General features: G+C 48.4%; 1 protein-coding gene across 2 annotated transcripts in view; it reads left to right on the plus strand.

Moving 5' to 3' along the window:
• The first annotated feature begins 888 nt into the window (after positions 1–888).
• Positions 889–25,559, plus strand: part of PRMT8 (protein arginine methyltransferase 8) — a 94,888-nt gene continuing 70,217 nt past the window's right edge. The window contains exon 1 of one of the 2 annotated variants that reach the window (XM_032254490.1): positions 889–1,391. In XM_032254490.1, coding sequence (XP_032110381.1) covers positions 1,317–1,391 — 75 coding nt within the window. In that variant the 5' untranslated portion in view covers positions 889–1,316. The remainder of the gene's footprint in view (positions 1,392–25,559) is intronic. The other variant, XM_032254491.1, reaches the window with a different exon arrangement.

Consider the following 25,559-nt stretch of genomic DNA (forward strand, 5'->3'; position numbering starts at 1 on the left):
TCTCCCACTGCCCGACAGATGGCCAGTAAGACAGAGAAAAAGAAGCTCTCAAAGTGAAGACAAGAATGCATTGTATAAAAATTCACACCCCCTGCTGCCGCCCAAACTCCCTTAAAAAAGGATCAAGAGAATCCTGATGGGTACGTGACATCCTCCCTCTCTCCCATAAAAGGGACTTCAAAATCTGGCGATGGTGGGGGAAGGGTGCGGAGGGAGAAGAGAAATGCGTGGGCAGGGGGCTGCCAGGGAAGACTGGAGTGGGGGCGGGGGGCACGACAGCAGTCTCGAATCTGACTTTCTCCCACCCTCTTTTCCAGGCCACTGTGGCCGCCACCTTTGCCCCTCCCTCTCAGCCTGAGAGGGGCTTGGAGTCCCAAGGGCCTTGGCTACAGAAAGTGGGAGAAAAGGATAGAAAATGACACCACACTTAGCCCTAGAGTTGAACGAGTTAAGGACCCTCCCCCATCCAGACACCCACCCCTTCGTTCCCCAAACCGTAATTCGCCAAGGAAGGATCCAGGAACTGGCAGAGGAGCAGGAGAGCTGGGGTGGGACGGGGTGAGGGGGGTGCGAGGTAACTGTGGCCGGGTGTCTCCCGGAGCTCACCCTAGGTAGGAGCACGCGCACCGGGTCTAAGAACCTGCAAGAGCCTTGCCCGGCGCCTGCTTTCTCTGGGCCCCCAGCGCGGGCCTGGCCTCCGCGCAAGTTGCTGTGCGCAGCGCCAGGGAGTGGAGGCGGCCGAGACCCTCGGAGACAAGGGGAGGGGGCGGGCCCGGGGGCGCTGGGGGCCCTCGGTCTGCGCCCAGCCGCCGCCTGCTCCACTGAACCTCCTACCCCGCCCCCACTCACCCGGCTCAGCCCCTAGGAGAGACGCGCAGGAAGCGTGTTGCTTCGCCCAGCGGATCGGCAGAAGTTGAGAGGAGTTGGCGGCTGCCTCTGGCCGGCCGGACTTTGCGAGCAGCCTGGAGAGGAGCCGCGGCCGCCGCCGCCGCCGCCGCCGCCGCCGCGGAGCCTTCGGGGCTGCTTCCCTCGCGCTTAGCCCGCAGCGCGGGTGGAGAGGGGCGGGGAGGGGGTCGGGGGCACGAGGAGAACTTGAAACTGTGTGAAGGAATCCGGAGCAGATGAGAAGGGAGGAAAATAAAACAAAGTGGAGACTGCAGAACAGACTCCACCGTGGCTGACTGTGCCGGCTGACGCTCCAGCAGAGGGGCTGGGTTGGATTTTTTTCTCCCATCCTCTCGCTCTCTCTTTTAAAGCTACACCAGCTCTCTCTCTTTCTCTACTATCTCTGTATCACCAAATCCTTGCTGGCTCTTATGGGCATGAAACACTCCTCCCGCTGCCTGCTCCTGAGGAGGAAAATGGCGGAGAACGCGGCCGAGAACACCGAGGTAAGCAGGCGAGCGAGCAGGGGCTCTCGGAGACCCCGCCGCCCACCCAGACCACCGCGCCGCCGCCGCCGCCGCCGCTCAGCACCGAGTGCCAAACTTTCCCCAGCTTCATCCCGCTTGCTTCTGCCGGCCTCCTCGTGTGTGTGTGTGTGTGTGTTGGTGGTGGTGGTGGGGGGGAGTTCATGTCTCAGGTCCCCTCCCTCTTGAAAATGCAAAGCAGCCGCTCTCACCCCATCACCCTCTCCTGCCACCCGCTGCTCCCTTCTCCTGCCCCCAAGTCCCAAACCCAGGGCAGCCGCGCTCCCCTGCCCTCTCCTCTGGGCTCCGTGAGGGCTCCCGGGTCCTGGCTTTGTGCAGAACTGGGGTGGGTAATCCTGGGGCCAGGTCTGCCGCTGCCTCAGCTTTACCCTTCAAGCTCGAGTCGGTCCCCGAGCTCTCCGTCCCCGCAGCAGCGCGGAGGGCTCCCGACCGCGGGGGCCGAGCCGGCAGGAAGATTTGGGCACCTCCTACAGACCCTCCGGCCCGGACCCGGGCCAGATAGAAGTCTGCAATCCTCAGTTGTCTGAGCCGCCTCGGGGGCTTAGCTAAATCCGGCAGGGCACGCTGGCCGCGGCCACCTTCAGCACCAGGGACAGCGTCCGCCCCTGCAGCAGCCGAGCCTGCGCGGACGGTGGGGGCCGCGCGCCGCCGGCTGCAGTGAGAAATGGGTCTGCAGCCGCTCGTCCCGCAAGGGCTTTTGAGGAGGTCGCTCTAGCTCCGCAAACTGTGTTTTTGGCCCCCGCCTTCGGCAGCTGCCTTTTTTCTCTTCTCTCCAGCTGGCCCTGAGCCACAGAGAGCCCTGCCGGGCTTTGCGTCCCAAGACTGGAGGCTGTGTTCCCTCGCCTTGCCCTGACCCCGCTGTCATTACAGTAACAGGACTTTTCCATAGGCCCTGGGCACCTGTAGTCACGAAAGGGATCAGCGTGGGCAGCCCCCTTACCTTCCTGGAGAAACGGTGCGCCGAGGTGGGGGCGGAGTGGGGCATGTGTGTGAAGATCATCCCTTACTCAGTGGCAGGAAAAAGACACGGAGAGCAAACTCCCGGGCTCTATTAATAGCTGGGTGTCTGGTGAGGCTGCCGCACATCTCACATATGGTTACCCATATGCAGCGGGGGGGCGGGGATGGGGGTGTGGCGCGGGGATTGTCCCTCTGTCTTGCCGGAATGCAAAAAGGTAGAGAGACCCTTCCTAGTCTTCTTCCCTCGAAGTCCTAACTCTGCTGCTAAACCCCCTACCCCACCGCGTAGGCAGCAGAGCTTTATACATCCCCATTCTCTGAGAGACTAGAAGGAGCGTGCATCTGGCAATTGTCGATTTCGAAACAAACACCCTCCAGGACTTGAAGGCAGTGGGGCATTCAAAAACGAATGCTGTCTCCTTGAGTTAGGGCAAAGCCTGCATGCCTGCCGTCCCCTCACCACTGCCTCTTCCCCAGCCCCCACCTGAGAGCAGACATTCGGAATGATGTGTAGTGCGAGGCGGCTAGCCTCCCAGCAGAAACCCAGCCTTATCAGTCCCCTCACCCAATCAGCCCTCTGATCGCCCACCGGCGGAAGGGGTTTCTAAAAATAACCCAGCGCTTCAAGGCCGCGCTTCTGCAAAGTGTGGAGCGAGCGGGCACGTATCGGTCTCTGCCAGGTGGCTGGAGCCCTGGAAGCGAGAAGCACTTCCTCCCTGCATTTCCACCTCGCCCCACCCCCGGCTTATTTTTCTAAAAAAAAGTTTTTGCGGGTTCCTTTGCCTTGCGGGCTCCTTTGCTGCTGCGCGGGGTCTGGGTGCAGACCCCTGCCAGGTTCCGCAGTGTGCAGCGGCGGCCGCTGCGCTCTCCCAACCTCGGCGAGGGTTAAAGGCGTCCGGAGCAGGCAGAGCGCCGCGCGCCAGGCTATTTTTACTTGCTTCCCCCGCCGCTCCGCGCTCCCCCCTCTCAGCAGTTGCACATGCCAGCTCTGCTTAAGGCATCAATGAAAACAGCAGTAGGGGCGGCCGGGCTCCTGCAAACAACAACAAAACAAACAAACAAAAAGCCACGGCGCGTACTGGGCACCAAGGCAGTGCGGCGAGGGGCAGACCACCCAGCTGGGGCTCCTTGGAGGGGTGTGAGCCAGGGTGTCGGTTCAGTTATTGCAACTTCCTTGGAGAAGGGGTAGAACCCAGACTTGGTCAAACGTGCCTAGCGGAGGCATCCAGGCAGCGTGACAATCATTTGGTTTCCCTCCAGGAACTGGCTGTTTTTGGAATAAGCCAGGACTAGAGCAGCACTTCCAAAAGTAGGGTGTTGTGGGCTTGCCTGCATTTGTGGTGGATGAGAGCGGCAGGAGCACGCCTCCATGTGTGTCAGTGGGCGGTGGGGAGCCTGGTAGTGGTCCTAGTTCTGAATTCAATACGTCTTTAGGGAGCACCGGCTCTGTACCAGGAAAGCTAGGGACCTCAGTTCCAAACATGAGGACCACCTGGTCCCTGCTCTCAAGGGACTCACAGTCTCATGGACAACTCTGAGGGGGAATCCTGCAGCCATCTTTTCCTGCTTTGTGTTGTTTATCTCATTCCATCCTCACAACAGTCCTGTGAGATAAGCCAAGATTAGTATTCATTTCTTGTTCCCATTTTATAGTTGAGGACACTGAGGCTGAGGCCAAGCAATTGCTGAAAGTCATCTGGTGGGTTAAGTCAGCCCTGAAACACAGACTGCCCCCACTTCTGATTCATTGCTGTTTGCCCTACCCTTGCTATTTCTAACAAGATGCCATGTGTGAATGGGAGTAGATGAGGAGTGGGCGGAGAGAAATACTTTGGAATGGAGAGATGCAGTGATGGGGGTAGGCAAAGATGGGAGGAGGTATTCTTTCACAAGGTAAAGATACTGAGAGATACTCCAACCGTTGGGCAGGAAGGGAGCAAATGAAGAATAAAACTACCTACATTGTGACCAAAGCCTCCCTCCACAAAGTGAAATACCCAGCTAGGGCATAAGAGCATCAACAGCACAGGCTCAGTGGGCACCATTGGCAATGGGTGGCCCTGGGCGCACTCTTCAACCACTCTGACCTCAGTTCCCTTCTCTGTTAACAAGAGAACATGCACCCAGTTCCATGCAGTGGTGCCAGTTCCGTGTACACTTTCTCCTGATCGTTCAGCCATGCCTCTCTTCCTCAGCTAAGGGAAACACTGTTCTCCTGCCAGCCTGTTCTCCTTCTCCCCTGTTCCCTAGGCTCATCAGAAACCCTTCGGGCCTTCTGGAATATTTGCAAAGCCCCCAGTCCCACTTTCCTTTTCAGCCGGTTGTCAGTGCCCGAGACAGGTCACCTCACCTCTGCCCTCACTAAGGCACTTGCCTCTGAACTGTTGGTCCTCTTCTCTAAACCAGCTTCATAATCACTACTATACTGGATCAGCCTTTGGAATCACAAATCTGCTCATGACCAGGCATCTCTTTAAAAACTTAGGATGTTGTCCTGTTGTCTACAGGACACTGGATAAAGGTCAGTTTCCTTAGCATGGTGTGTAAAGCCCATTGATACCTGTCTTATACAATTCTCGGAAAAGTACCTCCCACTGCGTACCTGAATGCTTTTGTGTTTACTCTTCCGTCTGCCTGTGCCACTCTTTCCCCCTTCTTCTTTCTGGAAAACAATCTTTTTCAACCTGCAAGACTTAACTCAAATGTTACCTCCTCTGGGCAGCCTTCCCAGATCTGCCATTTATCCTCTCTCCCTAGGGAGGGTGATCACTCTTTCTTATGTGTTCCTAACGCCTGTCTCTCACTTTTCCTATTGCAAGATAATTGGCTTTTTGTGTGTGTCTATTTATATGTCTATTAGATAATGCACTTTTTTGAGGGGGTAATACCCTGTTCTTAGCACTGGGCCTGACACACAATAAGTAATAAATGTTAATAAATTTTGACTGAATTGATTTATGTGATTGTGAACAAGCTCTTGAGTCTTCTGGGCTTTAGTCACTCATGGCTTTCTGGAAATTGGGCTTCCTATCTCCCACCCCGCCCATCTACTGTACTTAAACGTTGCTGTGGACCTTTAAAACTCAAAATGGGTAAATATTCTGGGAATCAAGGTGCTGAAGCCAGTCAAATCATGGGTACATTTTGGTTATTCATGTACCTATTCAATATTCAGTCATTATGGACTCTTATTATGGAGTGCCGATTTGAATCGCAGGTAAATGGATTAATTACAATGCCCAATTATGAACCATGGAGGGGATAGTGGACCCTTCTGAGCTGCTGCTTGCTTTACTGATTCTTGGTGAAAGTCTGATGCGTGTTCCATTATTTATGGTGATAACTCCCTGATTAGAGTTTTATCACCTCAAAGGAGGGCCCCCAGGAGTCGGAAAACAGTTTTAGCAAAGAGTCACTTTGGAGGCTGTCTTTTTGAATGTTCTGTTGACTTGCTGGCCCAGGGAGAGGGAATAATTACAGGCTGGAAAAAATCCTACAATGTGACAGTGAGACCAGGGGTTGCAGTGAGTTCCGGGGATAACTGAGCTGACTTCTGGCATGGTGTATCTTGGTGGTTTTGGCTAACAGATCTTTCTCTTCAGGAAGTTACTTTCAGGTATGAAGAATGTGGTCCCATTATTATAGGGGTCAGGGAATTGAGAAAGAGGAGGAACCAGGCCCACTTCTCTGAGGATGGTCTGCATCTATGTGTGATTCTGCAGAGTGTGTACACGAACTGACCATGCAGCCTCTGGAGCCAGAAGCTTTTCAATCCAGCTCTGGACCTAGTAGATGTGTTATTGCATTGAACAAGTTGCTTAACATCTCTGGGCCTTTTAAGATTGTTGTGATGCTGAAATGGGTTAATTCATATAAAGGGATTAGAACATTGCCTTATACATGGTGAGCTCTCAATAAGCATCTATGATTATTATCCTGCTAGCTTTTAGGAGTCTTGCCAAAAAAAAGTGCAAACTGACTGTATTCTCCCACTTTCTCATTTCTGTAGCTGAAATGATCCATAAAACCATAGTCCATGTCACCGTTTCTTCCCTCGGCAAACACTGATTTCAGTCCTTAAGTGAGCTCAGGAGAATTAAGAAGATACCCACTTTTTTTTTTTTTTTTTTGCCTGGCAAATTTGGCTTTTCAGAGAGCCCTAAATTGGCTTTTGGCTGTCAAAGAAGGTGAAACACAACACTCCTGTCTCCAACTCAGGAGTGGGTTTCATTTCCTCCTCTTTGCTAACTGCAACATGAAGTGATTATCACATACCAGTGTGGAACATACAAAAATCTGTAAAAACAGTCCTTACACCTTGGAGTCTACTCTGCCAGCAGGGGAAAAATGGGCAGCACGAAAATATGTGAACAGCCAAGGTAATTGAAAGCAGCCTCTGTGTGTGAGAAGCAAGCAGGTGGTGCTGTTGTGAACTGGCTTAGTCACAAGATAGAGTGAACACAGGCAAGAAGGGACCTCTGAAAAGTCATCCTGTCTGTGCCTCTGTCTCTGAGAACCACCTAACCCAGGATGCATAGTTGGCCACTTGGTCGCTTGTTAAAAAGCTTCACAGTAGGGAGTTTCAGAGAAGGGAATTTCCTCAAACTCCTCGAGTGTCTCAGTAGTTGGAAGTTCTCCTTGAAGTCTGAACTCAACCTCTTTGATTGCAATTTGAGTCACCTTTGTGTATGTTATTCTAAAGAGAGATGAAAACTGACTGGTTACCTTTCCATTTGGGGTTGTCTCACCCTTTTTACTAGTTTTTGTTCCCATTGATTCCAATCTCTTTTTCTGATATTCTGGTATTAGACTTCTAATAGGAATTGCTAGGATAGGAGTGTTTGAGATTTGTCTCTCCAGTATTATCCAGCCAAAATAGCCACTGGATATTTCACACATCAAACGTCTTTTCTTACTTCACTTGTTATAAGAATTCCCTCAAGCGTCACATCTTTCCCAGATTTGTAACGAGTGACCCCTAAGTAAAGATCTCTTTTTAAAGTGTAATTTTATATGGGTGAACAGCTTGAGGTGTCTATTTTCATAAAGTCACAGACTCTTAAATCTGAGTGGAAACTCAAATCATTTAAATCAGGAGATAGGAACTACTTGTCCAGTATCACAGCGCTCTTCTGTGTTGGGGTTGAGACCCTGTGGACTCCTGGGTCTGTACTCTTTATACCTCCTGTAAACGTAGCATATCATCTATTGTTTTTATTCTTTGTGCCAACTTTCTGGTACATCCTGATCTGTATTGTCTAAGACCAGTGTTTCTCTGCATAAGGTCTAGGAATTGTGCATAGTGAGGGCCCCCTCCTTCTTGTAGAGCTTAAAATGCTTGCTTAATACATTGCATCATGTGTGATGCTGTGAATTACATATCATCCCCATTGTATGGATTAATAAACGGAAGCATAGAGAGATACTGTTATTTGCTCAAGATCCCACAGCTAGTAAGTGATGGGGCTGGGGCTCAAAGTCTGGCTTTCTAGTCACTGAAATGCTTTTTCCAGTCCACTGGGCTATGAAGGCATGAGAAGAACCAGAGTAGAAACCTAAAATATGAAGAGAAAGGGTGGAGAAATTAAAGGAGGAATGTGGATTGGTAAATTTGGAAGAAACCTAGGAAGAGACACCAGCCTTACTTTCCTTTCTCCAGGACTCCTTTTCTTGCTTATATCATCATCTCGTCGTCCTCACTTTCACAGTCTCCAATACTATGCTGTGTGGGTGACAGGGCCCTGGCATGATTGTGGCAGGGACAGCCATCATCCCACTCTCCCTGTGCATCTAAATTATTCCTACGCCTGGGGTCCTAGCTGGAGTACCAGGAAAAAGACTCTTGTTTAGCAAAGTACAGCTCTTTGGAAGCTTGACCCTATGCCATCAATATTAGATCTGGACTCTCATCCAGCTACTTTATTGGGATAAAATGAATACTAAAGGCTACGGGACAGAAACTTGCTTAACATTGGTCTTTGTAGTTTCATCACCTGTGCTACCCTCGTAGGGTTGCTGTAGCAAAGTACCACAAATTGGGTGATTTTAAAACAACAGAAATGTCTTCTTCCACAGTTCTGGAAGCCAGAAGTCTGAAATTCAGATGCCAGCAGGGTTGGGGCCTTCTGGAAGTTCTCACGGAGAATCTGTTCCTTGCCTTTCTTCTGGCTTCTGGTGGTGGCCAGTGATACTCAGCATTCCTTGGCTGCGGACACATCATCTGGTCTCTGCCTTCATCTTCACGGGACATTCTTTCCTATGTGTGTCTATACCTCTTCTCTTCTTCTTATAAGGACGACAGTCTTGTTGGATTAGGGGCCACCCTAATCCAATATGGCTTCATCTTAACTTGAAAACATCTGCAAAGACCCCATTTCCAAATGAACTCACAGTCACAGGTAACGGGGGTTAGGACTTCAACACATCTTTTTAGATGACACAATTCAACCCATGACGTTACCCAGCACTGTGCCCATCACAGAGCAAATGGCTGATGAATGGCCTCAGAATAGTTGCAAAGTCTGTGAGCGTGGTCTCTCTCCCTCATCTCTTTCCTGCTTCTCAGTTGGACACTGCACCCACTGGCTCCCCATGGTCTCTATCATGGCTTTTTCTTTGGAAGTAGCCATCGTTATAGCAAGAGTTACCATTTTAACATACATATTATGTGTCGGGTGCTGTGTCGGACACTTTGTAAACATTGCCTTATTTAATTTACTCAACAACATTACTAAGCAACTTTATGAATTCTGTTTTGCAATCCAGGAAACTGGAATTTGCAGTTTAGTTATCCTGATAAACATTATGGAGGCAGTAAGTAGAGCTGGAATGCCCTCTCCTAGTGAAGTGGCCTCCTGCCTCTCTTCTTTTGTCCACACTCCCAACCTTACACTTGTCTTTTTTTTTTTTTTTTTTTTGAGACGGAGTTTCACTCTTGTTACACAGGCTGGAGTGCAATGGCGCGATCTCGGCTCACCGCAACCTCCACCTCCTGGGTTCAGGCAATTCTCCTGCCTCAGCCTCCTGAGTCGCTGGGATTACAGGCACGTGCCACCATGCCCAGCTAATGTTTTGTATTTTTAATAGAGACGGGGTTTCACCATGTTGACCAGGATGGTCTCGATCTCTTGACCTCGTGATCCACCCGCCTCGGCCTCCCAAAGTGCTGGGATTACAGGCTTGAGCCACCGCGCCCGGCTACACTTGTCTTAACCTTTGCTCCACACCAGCTCCCGCCCACCTGGAGATTTGGACGATGCACTTCCATATGTGGAAATGGGCTTACAACTGATTGGGGCTTGTGGCCCTTAACAGCCTCCCTGGGTTAGATCACCTCATCCTCCCACCTGCTTTACTTTGTACTTGTCAGAGGAATTATTTTAATGGTAGGCTTGGGAGCCGATGAGTAGCTTATTTGAAGGGCTATTCTGGAGGACAGGAAGGACAATGAATAATTAAATCGTGTAGACCACTGACTTCCCAGCCTGCAGCAGCTTTGTGTGGGGTTAAGTGTGCAGCCTCTGGGGCTAGCATGGGGCTACTAGCTGGGTTCAAGCTCAACCCTGGTGCCTCCTAGCTTGCACTACTTACTGCAGTTATCTATCCGTGTGATTCATCCTCTACGATACGGGTCATGGTGCACTATCCCGTAAGGCTATCACAGGGACTAAGTGAGTTATTTCGCATAAAGCTGGCACATGGCGAATGCTCAAGAAAGATTAGCTTTATTAGTGATCTGGGCTTAACCAACGGTACATGAAAGGAGAACAGATAAGTACAGGGCCTTTTTGGTGACATTGTGGAATTGGGGGGCACTGGAAGAGGAGGGAGCAGAGCAGTCCAGAGAAGGCGACTTTGATTCTGGGAATTCATTCTCAGGTCAGCCAGGTGGAGCCAAGAAAACAGCTGAAGACAGGGCTCTTTAGCTTCGCTGCCCAGGGGTCCACTGTGTCATGTGAAGGGCCCCAGTTATAGGAGGAACAGGGAGCCTGTGTGACCCACAGGCTGCCTACCATGCTCCAGGCTCACTCTCAGCTTTGGGAGTAGAACTCTGGTGTTTGTCAACACCTATAAAATGAAAATGAAGCCTCATGGAGTTCCTACAGGTGTGAGGGAATCAGGGCCTGGGAGAGAAGCGGTCCCTCTACGGGAGGCTGCCGAGGGGCAGACACGCTCTCAGGCTTCTCAGTGCCCTACTCAAGCCTTGCTCATTCCTACTGGCTGATTACTGGATTGATTGGTGACTTTCCCTCGTGTTCCTACTGAGAGAAACTGAGGCATGGACAGGTGATAGGAGAGAGAGATGGCCAGGCGGAGATTGCAGATTGGAGATTTAATTACTGAGTTAAATTCCCTGTCTTCTTGGCCTTAAATCCCGCAGAGAGAATATAAGTTGTGTGCGTGGTACAGCTAAGGCCAAATTGGGCTAATGCCACTATAAAGGGAAGGGCTGTTGGCAAACTCCTCAATTAGGGCCCCGTTTGTCACTGCGTTGTGAAAGATCATCTCTTGTTAGCTAAAGTAAAGTGGTGGCCTTTCAAGCCTGGGTTTCCCGGAAAATGAAAGACTACAATTCCCACAGACACATTAAATTCAACGACTTCATCTCACCCTGACAAGCAGTCATGACAGCAATTCTCTGGGGAGGCTCAGTCAAAGAATTCCACAAATGGTTATAGCCCATCAGAAGTGTAGATGGGGCCCTAATTAAGGCATGTTCTCTATTGACATGCATTATTAGTTCAATTTTTGCCTACAGGTACATAGTAGAAAATTGATGACTACTCTTATTGAATGAGTAAAGAAAATAAACCTGTATACAGCGCATACTATGCCAACTTCCTTTTGTTAGAATTCTTTTTCTTCTCCTATTTTATTTTATTTTGTTTTATTTTGTTTTTGAGATGTTGCTTGCTGTGTCACGCAGGCCGGAGTGCAGGGGCTCCGTCTCTGCTCACTGCAACCTCTGCCTCCTGGGTTTATTCGATTCTCCTGCCTCAGCCTCCCGAGTAGCTGGGATTACAGGTGTGTGCCACCACACCCTGCTAATTTTTGTATTCTTCCCCTTTTCCCCAAATCAAAGCTGTATGGTGTAAGGGAGAGTTTAGCAGTCAGACCTGAGTTTGGATCTCGCTTTCATCCCCGTGGATCATAAAACCCATTTGATAGGATGGCCATGAGAATTAAATTTGATAATGGGATGCGACATAAAGCTGGACAGATGTTTTCTTTTTTTTTTTCCTACTGTTATAACTTTAAGATTTTTTTTCCTGCCCAGTTTTTGTTTCACTTTTAGGAGAAAATGTATCGTTCAAAATGGGAATAGTCACTTCCGATGTTCGCTAAAAGTCGATATAAATGACCTGTTCCCGACAGACTGCATTGTGTCAGGCCATTTCTATGTGGGATGTGTACACGCATCTGAGTCAGTAGGTCTGTCACACAGGAGAACACTCTCATACGAAAACATACGTGTCATTTGTGATTTGTAGTTCGTAATCTGTGAGACATGAGGTACACATTTAATTACTGGCCTGGAGCTTCTGAGCTAGACGCGGGGTCTGACGTCTCAACGTGGGAGAGCGGGTTTGCAGTGAGAAACACGTTCAGGTGAGGCTGGTTGTGGGAACAGTGGAGAGAGATGACAGATCTGAGGTTTAGGGTCAGAGACATTATGCAACCCTGACTTTGCAGCTGATGTGCTTCGTTGATTCTGTGGCTTGTGGTGCTGTGGGCTTGTTCAGGTCACCATCTCTGCATGCTGTCTCCAGGTGACCCCATCAGCTCCCTCACGCCATGACCAGGCTACGTTGTCAGACTCCGGACTGCAGCCCCTGTATCCGACCTGACTGCCTGCGATTGGCCTGGCACATCCGACTGCCTGCAGGACAGCTTCACTGGGACGTCTCACAGACACCGCAGGTTCACCAGGGTTGCCTCCGGAGTCCTACCCTCTTCCCAGCTCCTGCCGTTCTCACTTTGCTTAGTAATAAGTCACTGAAATCACAAGCCTGCACTCTGCTCTCTGCTTTCTCCACAACAAGACCTGCCAGTTCTGCATCTTACATCTTTCTCCTCTTTGTCCTGAATCTGTCCTCCCCATTCCAGGGCCACTGCGGTCGTCCTGGTTCGTGTCTCTTCACCTCTTGCTTGCATCTCTGCGGTGACCTTCTAGATGTTCTCCGCACACCCTCCCTTTCCTTGCTTTGGTATTTTCTCACCGCAGTGTGAGTGTGAATTCTAGAACAGAAACCCGATTTTGCTTCTCCCTTCCTTAATCTCCGGCAGTGGCTTTTCCCTTATTCTTAGGATCGTGACCCACTCCTCACCTGGGCTCAGGAGCCCTTGTGTACTCAAGACTGAGTCCTATTCCAACTCCATTTCTTCCAAGTCTTTCCCTCTGCTCCAGCCACACTCAGCTGCCCACTTCCCTCCTCAACATGTTGCTCCTCCTCTCCCTTTATGTCTCAGTGTGGATGTCATTTCCTCCAGGAAGACTTCCCAGCCACCACCTTCAGATCCAAGTCTTCTCCTATGTTTTCCTATAGTACCAGTGCCTGCCGTCTCGGCACATATCACCCTGTGCTTTATTTCCCTATTTCCTCGCCTAGAGTCAACCGTCAACTCTGTGAGAGTAGACGCTGTTTATGTTGCTCACCACTGAACCCCAGCATCGACCACAATTGCTGGTGCCTTAAAACTATTTGTTCAATGAACTATCATTGCCACATGCACCTTTCCTGCATGAAAAAAAATGTTCTACAGATGCTAGCAATTAAATGAGTATCTATTTGTTGCTCCCCTTTTTGATTCACTGATTGAGGCTCTGTCAGTCACAGAGGATCCCGCTAGAAGAGTATACTTCTGAGGTCAAAGCCACCATCCATCTGACCTAAAGCAGGTCTGCAGTTAAGCTGTCCCAGTTAGATGTCCACTGCTGAAGAGCAAAGTCAGGCAAAGTCAGAGTTGCAGAGAGGTTTTTAATCAATGCAAACTGAGTAAGAGGAGATTTTCGTATAGACTGGTATAACTGGCGTGATATAAATCTCAGAAAGGGCCAGGGGAGTGAGGACTTTGCCTGGGACAATCAGGAATGCCCCATGCTTAGGCGGTGGCAGCAAAGACACTGTAGGGAGCCCCTGAAAAACCTTGCTTGGGGCAGGAGTGTTTTAGGGTTTGGAGCAGCCAAAATATTTTCCCCCTTGACCTGATCCATCAGACCAGGGATCTGAACTGTCCTGAAGCCCAGGCTCCGAGTTGTGGGCACTCAGGGGCTCGGGCTCCTGTTCTGGGGTGGGGCGGCTCTGCAGAGTAGACATGACCCCTGCTTCCAGCATGGCCCAGGCCCTTTTACTCATGCGTGCTGCGGGTCCAGCACAGCCATGTACTCTTTATAGTAAGTTCTGGAGTTCTAGACATGGCACTGTAGGATAACTGCAGCAAACGATAATATACTATATAGTTTCAGTTAGTTAGATGGAAGATACCAAATGTTCCCAATGCAAAACAATGACAACAGTGGGAGCTGCTGGGCGTACTAATTACTCCGACCTGATCACCATACATCCTGTGTATGGAAATATTCCTCTATACCCTATGAATAGGTACAGTTATGATTTGTCAATGAAAAAATTAAACTGTATTTTTTAAATAGATAAACATAAATTGTTCCTTACTCCAATATGTAAAAAAAAACAAACCATTGGCTTGGACCACCAGTCCTGTAGGGCCTGGGGCCTTGCCACAAGGCCAGCTCTGGTGGCTTTTCTTGGAGGCTTGACCAAAGTGCTGCAAGCCTGTATCCCACCCCACTTCCTACAGCTCTGCCTCAGCAGCTGAGATCAGCGTTTTAAGAGCTCTTCGGGTCCACCCCCACCTTGGGAGGGCACTTCGCATAATCCAGTCAAGGCAGCAGGGACCTATCCTGAGCCCGAAGGAGCAGCTGCCTTAGCTTTCCTTACATATTCCCTCCAGTTCCTCGGGCCCTCAGCTGATACCAAGTAACACTGAAAAAGTTGAGAACCGAGAGCCCGAACCCGTGATCCTGACTCTGCTGCAGAGAGTTACACATCTGAGAAGTGGATGCAATGATCCCCATCTATCTCAGTCTGCAGGCTTGCCCCTCAAATAAATGGAGACCATGGGCTCCAATGAGGACCTTAAGAGGTAGGGGGCTGTGTGCAGATCTTACCCTTTACTGCTATAGCCTTGCTGTCTCGGGGGCCTCCAGTGCTGCTCCATGCCTGTCTCCCGTTATCATGCTGTTGATGGAGCTGGATGCCTGCTCCACATGGCTGTCCCTTCCAGACATGTCCACGGGCACTGAATTCATGCTGTTGACAATGGAGAGATGTTTTCCCCTTGGCAGCAAATGGCATAGAAAGTGGCAGCTTCGGGAGGCCAGAAAGGTGCTGTTAATCTGGGCTATGGCTTGGAGGGGAGCAGAACTCTTCTGGGTCTGAGACTTTGACAAAGGATGTAAGGGGCTGTGACTTGGACAAAGGACTTGGCCAAAGCTGAACTTTCTGGGTCCGTGACTTGGATAAAGGACGTGACTCACTGCAGGTGGCCTGCCGGCAATTATTTGTCTGGGGAAGAAGGAACCTTGCTCCAGAAACCTCTGCCTTCATTTCTGTTTCCCTCCTGCTGGCTCAGTCTTTCTCTCTTCCCTTCCCAGGCTTGGACTTCTATGCATCTAAGAGCAATAGCTCTTTCTTTTCTAAGCAGGAGAGACTATGAAGGGCTCATTACCCAAGTGGCAGCCCAGCTTCTCGGCTCTGGGCTGTGTGGGCTTGGGCGTTGGAAAGAATCCATTCTCAGGCAGCTGTTCTGTTGGTGCCTGCCTGACTGGGCAGTTGATGCATAACCTTACACAGGTGTCAAGGATCTAGCCTTGAAAATGAAAAGGGCTAAAGGAAAAGAAAAGCGAAGATTCGAATTCCAAATCCATTAAAGCCATCCTTCTCTGGCTTCCTAATGTGTAGCGCTGGACCATCATTTCTAAAGTGCTGGGGCCTGGCTTATCTCCCAGGACACAGGCCTGAGCCAGGATGCTGTCTTCCTTTGCGTACTGTGGCTGGTGCCAGTAGCTGAGCTTCACACTGGGGCCTTGGGAGTTGGGGGGCCCGGCAGTGCGAAGTGATTCCGTGGCCGTCCCTGCAGTTACTCCCCTTTGACGTGGCTCTTGCCAGTGGCCTTGGAGACCCCCTTGTGACTCACTGCAGTGGATGCTCCCGTGGCACTAGACACTGTTGCTTGTTGCCTTTGACTTGATAGCCACTGCTCTTTGGGCTTCTAAGTCCTGCTTTCTCCTGCCTCTCCCACCTCCCTGACTGCTCTCTCTCAAGCTTCCATGTGGATTCTTCTTTCTCGGCCAGGGATGTTGCCTCCAACAACATCTGTCCCTGGGTGATCTCATCCTTTTCCACATCTTGGGACATCCAGATCTGCATTTCTGGCTGGATTTCTCTTCCTCTGTGTTTTACAGGCTCTTACGTTCCTCGCCTTTCCTCCCAATTTGCTCATCTGCTTCTCTCCTTGTCTCATAAAGGGCACTGCCATTCTCCCCTTCGCCCCAGTGGGAAGTCAGGAATCAGACCAGAGGCCTCCCTTATTCTCACCTCCCCTGCCCCAATCTCAGATGATTTATGACAAAAGCCTGCTAATTCTACTTTCTTAACACTGTTCACGTCCATCTCCTCTCTATCCATACTGCCCTAGATAAGCGCACGCATTAACTCCTCTTCTCAGCACTTGCTCTGTGCCTGTCTCTCCTCCACACTGCAGCACGATGCCTGGGTGACAGGATGACTTAGTGGATGTTGTTTGAATGAATGAATGAATAAGTAAATGAACTATGGGTAGAGATTGCCCGCTCGGGGGAGTAAAGCATAATGGTTGCTCCGCAGCTGGTTGTCTTTGTGAGTTACCATCAGGGATCACCATCCTTCATCTCCTTTGCCCTCAGTGGAGTTGCTTGTAAATGAACCCACTTTAGAAAGAGGTTTGTGGGATTCAGGAGACTGGAGCTGTTGTCCAGGCTCTGTAGCTTGCTCATTGTGTGACAGGTCCTTTTTGAGACTATTTCTGTCCCTAAGAGAACTGCAACACCAAGGATCAAAGGGTTGGAGGGCCTCAGGTGCTCTGTGTCGCCCATGCAGCACTCCCTTTGGAAGGGAATAAGTAAATGGAGCTGCTCTAGTGATTTCCTCCAAGGAGCCTAAGGTGACTTAGCACATCTTGAGTCCCCAGATACTGAAGGATCAGGCAGATCTGGGCAGAGGCAGGCGGCAGGGGCAGGAGTGATTGTGACTGTCCTTCAGAGAGGGAAGCTCCAAGGAGGGGACTTTGTCAGGGTCAAAGAGTTGGCCGCAGGGCCAGAGTCAGGCTGTGGGCCCTGACTGTTCCGTGCGTCAGGTTGCTGTGCTATCTAGTCTCTGCTGAATTCATCTTGCTTTTTCTTTTTCTGTTACCTTTAAAGTCTTTTGTTCACTACAGAACACTGAGCAGTTCTGGTTCCTCTGAGGTTGCTGCCCGGTTGGCTCTGTGTCAGTGCCCTGGCTGGGCTGGCACCAGGACTCTCTGGCCCACCTTTCAAGGGATGCCAGCACCAGATTGCTGTTGGGATGTGGCTGGCATTCGGGCTGCAAGATGTGGTTCAAAGAGGATTCACTCACCCAGGCCTGCAGAGCCTCTCCAAATCCGTCTGCTCTTCCACTGAAGATCTCTAATATAAGCAGGTCAGGGTCACCCTGCCTCCAGGTGAAGTGTGAATATACAACACACGGAGCCTTTTTTCTGAGTGTGCCAGCATCCTGCATTTGCCCTTCCAGTTCACTCTGTGCCCTGCTCTGGAGAGCTCTCCTGGCAAAGCTGACCCTTCTGGCTGGGTTCTGCCTGTGGGCAGCTGCAACAGGAGCACCTATGGAAAGGGGGGAAGGGAGGAGCATTGATTCTCTCAGCCCCTCCCTATGGGGGGGTCACTATTGGCCTGCTCTGAAGCTTTCATGTAGCGGCCCCCATACTCCCTCCCGGCCTCTGGGTTCCAGTAACTTCTCTCCTCTTGCCTCCTACACCTAGGGGTCATCCTGGAGCTCCTCTCTTACCAACCCCAGGCGACTGCCACTTTGCTTCCTCTAAGATGTGTTGACAAACAGAAATTATGGATGCCATTCATCAAGCACTTGCTATGTACCATGCATCTTTCAAAGCTTTCTCCATGAATTCTCTCATCTAAATCCTTTTAAAAATCCTCTAGGGAGATACTAATATCTCCCATGTACAATTGGGAAACTAAGATGCAGATGGGTTCAGTAAATTTCCCAGGATAACAAGGTTTCAACCATAAGCAGTCTTATTCCAGAGTGTCTGGTCAACACATGGTGGCTGTTGTTTTTGATCGTGGTGGTGACTGCTTATGAGGATTTCTAACTCCTCACATGTTTTGGATGAGTTCAGAAAAGCAGACCTGGTTTGCAAAGTTAGGTCCACCCTCCACCTGCTCACTGGTGTGGTCCCTGGGCCAACAGCATCAGTGTCACCTGGGAACTTGTTAGAAATGCAAATTGTCTCCCTATCCCAGACCTGCTGAACCAGGACCTCTGGGGGTGGGGCCAACAATCTGTTGTCCAGGTGATTGTAGACATACTGCCTTGACAGCCACCATACTGCACAGAACCCACCCACATGCCCTATGAGTAGAAGCACATCGCTTTCCTGCAGGGGAATTCGCGGTCTCTGCACTCTGAGCCTGGTGTGGTTGAACTAGCAGGCTGGGCCCCATTCTCTAGCTTGCTCTGGGAAACAGGATGCCTTGGCACTCATGCATCACCCTTGGCCTGGGCAGTTCCTATTTCCTGTCTTCTGGTGACTGTGGCCAGCAAGAAGCCTGGGCTCTCCTGGTGGTTGGCTTCTTAGCTCTGTGTACCTGTTTGTCCTGGCTCTGTCTTTGGCTGGTCTTCTCCCTGATGAATTGAACTTTATCTGTAAGGTCTCTGGTAGCTCCAGCTTATATTTTGGCCTCATGGATAAAGAATCTACCAATAAATGACCCAGCTTTCTTGGACTCTGGAGTGCCCAAATTCCTTCAGAGATAAAGCAAGGCAGGGTTAGCCATTCACATGGAGGAGCATCTTGGAGCAGCACTGAGTGGGGTCAGGGCCATGCTTGGGCAGTGGAGGAAACACCTTTCTTCACCATCGGCCCTGGGGCTCTCTGGTATGGAGCTGCCTGGCATGTGGCAGACGGGGTCTCCAGGATTGACTCCAGCTGCTCTGTCACTGTGCTTCTTTGCGGTTTTCTTTGCCTGGTCCCCTCTTGGTGATTTGTTAAGGGCTTCATTCATCCATTCATTCACTTGCGCATTCACTCATGCATTCAACAAATATTTATTGAATGTTCACTCAGTGCAACAGACAGTTCTATAAACTGGGATTACAGCACCGAGGAGCCTGATGCTGCCTGCATTTACAGAGCTTTCATTTTATGGGGGAAACAGACAAGAAGCAAATATATAAAGTAGTGTCAGGTGCTGAAGAGCGTTCTGAAGAAAACTAAAGCAAGTAAGAAAACAGAATGTGATGGAGGTGGCGGTGTTTGCAGTGAGGGTAGTCTGGAGAGGGCATTCTGAAAAGGCGACATTTGAATAAAGACCTGAGTGAGGTTAAAGGAAACAGTGTATACCGTGGTCCATTTCTAAGACAAAATGCCTTGAATCGGCTTCGGTCAGCAAACTACAGAATAAACAGGATATATTAGGCCCCTGCTTGAATAGCTGATGCCTGTTGTCAACCTCCCCTCCCTACCTTACCCCCACTCCTCTGGCTCCTTAGTTGCCCTCACCTGAACCAAAAAAGTTTCATCTAAAATAAAAGTTTGCTAGTCTGCAAAATACCTCACTTTTGTCCATTCTTATCAGCCTGCCCACCTACTTAAGTCAGAAGTCAAACACTTGAAGAGCCCCGAAGCTAACTAGGATTGCAATGCATTGTGAGCTGCAACAAAACGCAGCAAGACAACCTTAAACAACAACAACAACAAAACACCTATATCCCCTTCCCAGCAATCAATAGGCAACGTCTGGGAAGACTGTGCCCCACAGTACTCAGCCTCTGAGGAACCAGGGGAGGGGCCTGCGCACTAGGGGATAAATTACTTGCTGAAACTGTGTTGGGTGTGCCTGCTCATCAGACACCTGATCTTACAAGACTGTCATTAAAAGTCTCACTTGTGCTGTTTGCCGGGTCTCTGAGTCCATTCTTTGGGTCTGGATGGATGAGTTTGTTTTTCATGACCTGGTGGCCCATACAGGGATCTCCGTGCCTGCGTGGAGTGAGACTCCAGCCGAGAGGAGAGACGCGCCCCACTTGATTTAAGCGATCTGCTCTGACGGGGTGTCCTGGTTCCCCACAGAAGTCAGATAAACCCAAGACTGTTATTCAGGTGACAATGAAAATGACACAGGGAGAGAAGCAGACACCGCGGCAACCAGGCAACCTCTTGTGTGAGCCAAGGTCGGAAAATTAAACTATACGTACTGCTTGGTGGCTGGGCATCTTCGGAGGTCTTGGGGTATGCCAGAAGCCTCAAGGAACGGGGGCTGAGTACACAGGGAAAAGCTCAGACACAGAATCCAACTGAAAATGAGAAACAGAAATTCTTGGCCTAGGGAACAAAGGAAAGAGGAATCTAAAAAACTCCCTCTAACATTCTCCCAGATAGTCTGCTGGGGAGAATGATGCAGGTTCGAAGGGATAATCCTCAAACCAGGGAAAATGAAAAGCAAAAAATAATACAGTATTGCTGTTTTATCTGGCCCAAAGAGCCTATTTGTCAGCCTTTAGTCTTTTGGCCTAAGTCTGGCTCAGATAAGGATTGAGTGTGCCAAGCTTTAATTTTCTATGTTAATAATAAAACCCCATCCTCACAAGAGGAGACAGGTTATGCACTTTGTTGGATTAGTGAATTAACTCCCATGCTCCCGCTTAAAGAGAGGGAAAAAAAAGCACAGCAAAAAGCCTTGACCCTCTGAAAAGCCCTGGGATCCCCTAATATACTTGCCCACCCCTGTCACACATCTCACAAAGTAGAGGATAAGGACATCGGGGGCAATAGGAAAGTTGGAGGAAGAGGAATCTGGGGTTCATGAAGGAGCTAAACCCAATGCTCCCTTAAATCCTTATCCAAACTTGAGGAAGGAATTAGAACAATGTAAGAAGGACATTGAGAATTTCCCTATTCCTTCTACACAGAAGGCATCTAACATGTACCCTCTTAGAGAAGTCCCTATGGGACAGGGAAAAGTTAAATTTGTGAGTGTGCCTCTAACAAATACTATGGTTAGGAATTAAAAAAATATAAGGCCACTCTTGGAAAATCCCCTCAATTTAGCAAAGCAGCTAAATCAATTTTTAGAACCTAATTTTTATACCTGTGGTAAGATAATGTCAAGCATGAATATTCTGTTTACTGGGAAGAGAGGGAAATAATTAAGAGGGTAGCCATAACCATTTGGGAAAAACAGCATCCTCCCAGGCAAGGAGCCCTGCCAGCTGAGCAGAAACTCCCAAATGCAAATCCCAGATGGGATAACAATCACCCCGGAAATCGGGCCCAAATGCAAGACCCTCGAAAGCTGATAATTAAAGGGATGAAAGAGTACACTCCTAAAACACAGAATGTCTCAAAAGCATTCAAAATCCAACAATAAAAAGAGGAGACTCTCTCTGTGTTTCTGCAAAGGCTCAGGGATCAAGGAGGAAAATATTCAGGATTAAATCCAGAAAACCCAGTAGGGCAAGGCCTTTTAAAGGTTAATTTTGTGATCAAAAGTTGGCCTGATATTACTAAGAAACTGCAAAAACTTAATGGATAAAATTAAAAAGCAATTAAAAAATTGCTCAGGGAAGCTCAAAAGTGCCCATGAGGGAAGGTGCCACAGGCCGACAGCTCTTCAAACCAGCAGCTCTTGGCCCAAAGCCAGACCTAGCAGGACCCGGCCAGGGGCACCCTGGGAGCACAGCTAGTCAGTCCCTTGCCTCCCCACATTCCCCAGTAGGCCCTAGGAAGGTGCCTAACCTAACTCCAGCCAGTTTCTTATAAAAAGGAGAGGAGAATAAAAACGCATCAAACTGTAACTGTTTAAATATCATAAAATATCAAACTAAAGTTAAACCAAACCTTAAAAAAACCCACTACATAATGGAATAAGGCTGTTTGTAAATGCGTCATCCCAAGTAATAGATGGTAGAACACACACACACACACACACACACACACACACACACACACACAACCTAAGCTGTCATTAATGAAAACAAACAATCCTTATGTAAATTACTCAATAACTGGTCAGCCCAAATCTGTAAATTATATGGTCTTAGCCAGGTGCCAAAGCTCCTAAAAGGCCAAAAAGGCACTATATGTACTAATTCCAAATATGCCTATGGACTAGTACACATCTTTGGAAAAATCTGGACAAAGCCAGGCCTAACAAATAGCAGGGGGAAAGAAGTGGTACATGGGAAACTGGTCAGACAAGTTCTAGAAAGCCTCTTGTTCCAGCAAAGACAGTCATAGTTCATGCAAATGGCCGTGGAAACACTGTAGACGCTGAAGGGAACGGGCTTGCGGACAGAGCTGCTAAGCAAGCCTCCCTGGAGGAGGAAGTTAAACTGTTTAGCCTAATCCCAGATTCCCCTAAGGTGGCATTAAAATCCCAATTTTCTAAAGAGAGAAAGGAAAAGCTGAGCAAAATAGGGGCCACTCAAATCGAGGATGGGACGCCGGTGCTCTCTGATGGGAGAGAACTAATAAGCAAACCCGTAAATAAGAGACACTAATGTCCATCCTGCATAAGGGGAGCTACTAGGGTCTCCAGGCCACGTGTGATGCAGTAAAGAATTGTGGGTGGGCCCAGGCACGGCGGCTCACGCCTGTAATCCAGCACTTTGGCAGGCCAAGGTGGGAGAATGACTTGAGGACAGGAGTTTGAAACCAGCCTGGCCAACATGGTGAAACCCTGTCTCTACTAAAACTACAAAAAATCAGCCGGTGCGTGGTGGTGGGCGCCTGTAATCCCAGCAACTTGGAAGGCTGAGGGAGGAGAATCACTTGAACCCAGGAGGTGGAGGTTGCAGTCAGCCAAGATCACGCCATTGCACTCCAGCCTGGGCAACAAGAGTGAAACTCCATTTCAGAAAAACAAAAACAAGAATTATGGGCGTACAGGGATTTATAACCTTGCTACCCAAGTGTGTGAAAATGGTGTGACCTGCCAGAAAATAAACAAAAGATAGTTAGAAAATAAACTATCGAAGAAAGACCTCCTGAGTTAAGGCCATTTCAAATCATTCAAGTAAATTTTATTAAAAAGCCCATAATAGGGAGATCAAAGCACCTGCTGGTAACGGCAGACCACCTCTCCAGCTGGGTAGAGGCTTTCCCTCTCCCAACTGCCACCACCCGGAATGTGGTCAAAATAACCTTAAAACAAATTATACCTAAATTTGGCCTGGTAGAAAATATTAATTCAAATAATGGGAGCCACTTTACCTCAAGGGTACTAAGGGGAATTATGGAACGTTTACACATTAAATGGGATGACCACACCCCTTGGCATTACCCTTCCTCTGAAAAGGTGAAAAGAATAAATCAAACTCTCAAAAAGCACATTACTAATCTTAGAAACTAAAATGTCTTAGGCCAAATGTCTCCCAATAGTACTTCTTAGGATTAAGACAGTCCCCGCAAAAAACCTGAAATTGTCCCCTTACAAGTTGTTGTATTGGCTCCTGTATTTAGGTAGGATTACTAACCTTCCTACTATAAAATTCAAAAGCCAATTTAAAAAAAAATTGCATACTGGCCATATCCTCCACCCTGTCATCCCTTAGGTTAAAAAGAATTCTAACTCAAACACCGCCTCTTAAATTCACAGTTCACCACTTCCAGCCTGGCAATTCGGTGCTGATTAAGACTCAAAACCAAAACAAAACAAGGTTCACCCAAGCTGGGAAGGTCCCTATCAAGTGCTCCTAACCACCAAAACACCATGCAAACAACTGAACACGGGTCAAAAAACTGATTTAAAAAAAAAACCTGAAAGGAAGGGAAAAGGGTAAATGGGAGGTGTGTAAATCACCTAAGAACCCCACCCTTCAGGCTAACTCTAAGGAAAACCTAAAAGAAAGCTGTAAGCAGGCTCCATCATGGGGGGTAGATGTGGTTACAATTAATCCTGTACCAGGGGTAAGAGGGTTCATAATTACTAAATGGAGCCCAAAAGAAAAAAAATACCCAATAAACTAACAGTCAGGATAACTAAAACTGTAAAGTTCAATGCCTGCCACGTCTTACATAGTGAAAACTCAGAAAACCCAAGGCAGCTGTCACAAGCAAATACCTATGTCCTGAAACAGGTCGCTATTGGGAAAAGCTAGGTGCTAGCTGAAATGAGATCTGGTAAACCACCCAATTTCCAGGCTAGGTGAGTCATTCCAAAAACAAGCCTTTAAAAGATAAAATACATTGGTATAAAAGGGCCCTACACCACCTAACTGTAAAAATTTAGAATGCAATCCTAGATTAATCACCATAAACAGCCCAGCTACTCTAAACCAGGAAGCTTGGAGGGATGGATTAGGAATAAATATCTCAGGAAGGGACCCTGTAGGGTGGTTAGCTTTTAGGCTAGTCACCAACTCCACCCCAAGCCCACCCAGAATTACTATAACTCCCCGTCCCTCTACTTCCTTTAACCCACCAGACAATAACCCCAAGAGAGTAAAATAATTAAAATAACTAACAAGTCAAACTTAAAAAATTAAGACTGAATATGGGAGGGTAAATACCTGCGTTAAATGGGTCAAATTTTCAGTACTAGCTCTTAATAAGAGCAACCGTTACGCATGCTCTACTGGGCAGCCTTAAGCACAGGTAGTTCTGTTTCCTCTAAGATGGAATAGCAATCCCAAAGGAATGAATGCCTTACATGTTGGGTCTATACCCAAACAGAAGTGCATGGGGGAATAAGAGTTAGAAAAGTCTATCGCTGCTCTTTACTGCCTTACGGGAATATAAACTACTTCTCTTGCCTCTCCAGGAAGGGACAAAGTTCAAGAAGCCCATGGGGAAGCTCTCAACTTGTACACACATCCTAAGCATTACTAATGAGTCAAATAAAGGCAAACACTCAGCTCTTCATATACCCTGGGTGAATGTCTGGTGGTGAGAAGAGGAACCTCTGTAACCTGTTACCGTCCAATTGGACCGGAACTTGTGCCTTAATTTAATTGGCCATGCCATTCCATAAAATCCCCAAGAATCCACATGGCCACCAAAGTTGGAAAAATCTAACAAATTCTTTTAATCTCAACATTTATATTAACTCAATAGGAGTCCTGAAAGGGGTACATTTAAATACATTTAATACATTTAAATACATTTAATACATTTAAAAACCAAAGAATACAAAAATAAACGTGGAAATGGGAACAACAGGAGTAAAAAGAAAAAGAGAAGGAAATAATGTATACAGTGGTCCATTTCCAAGACAAATTGCCTTAAATTGGCTTAGGTCAGCAAACTACAGAAGAAACAAGATATACTAGGCCCCTGCTTGGATAGCCAATGCCTGTTTGTCAGCCTCCCCACCTTCCCTGCTGTTCCCCGCGCCCTCCCCCCCGAGTTGCCCTCACCAGAACCAAAAAAGTTTCATCTAAAATAAAAGTTTACTAGTCTGCAAAAGAGCTCACTTTTGTCTGTTCTTATCAGCCTGCTCAGCTATTTGGGTCATGAATCAAATACTTGAAGAGCCCCTGAGCTAACTAGGATTGCAATGCATTGTGGGCTGCAACAAAATGCAGCAAAGACAACCTAAAAAAACAACAACAACACCTACAGCCCCTACCCAACAATCAATAGGTGACATCCAAGAAAATTGTAACCCCATGTATTCAGCCTATAAAGAACCAGGGGAGGGACCTGCGAACTAGGGGATAAATTGCTTGTTAAAACTGTGCTGGGTGTACCTGCCTATCAAACACCCAATCTTGCAAAACTCTCATTAAAACTTTCCCTTTCACCGTTCTCCAAGTCTCTGAGTCCATTCTTTGTTTTTAAATGGGTGAGTTTGTTTCTCAGAAAGTGAAAGAGTGAACTATTCAAATACGG

Source organism: Sapajus apella, unplaced genomic scaffold (genome assembly GCF_009761245.1).
Source record: "Sapajus apella isolate SASKATOON/1434 unplaced genomic scaffold, GSC_monkey_1.0 scaffold86, whole genome shotgun sequence".
NCBI classification, from domain to species: Eukaryota; Metazoa; Chordata; class Mammalia; order Primates; family Cebidae; genus Sapajus; species Sapajus apella.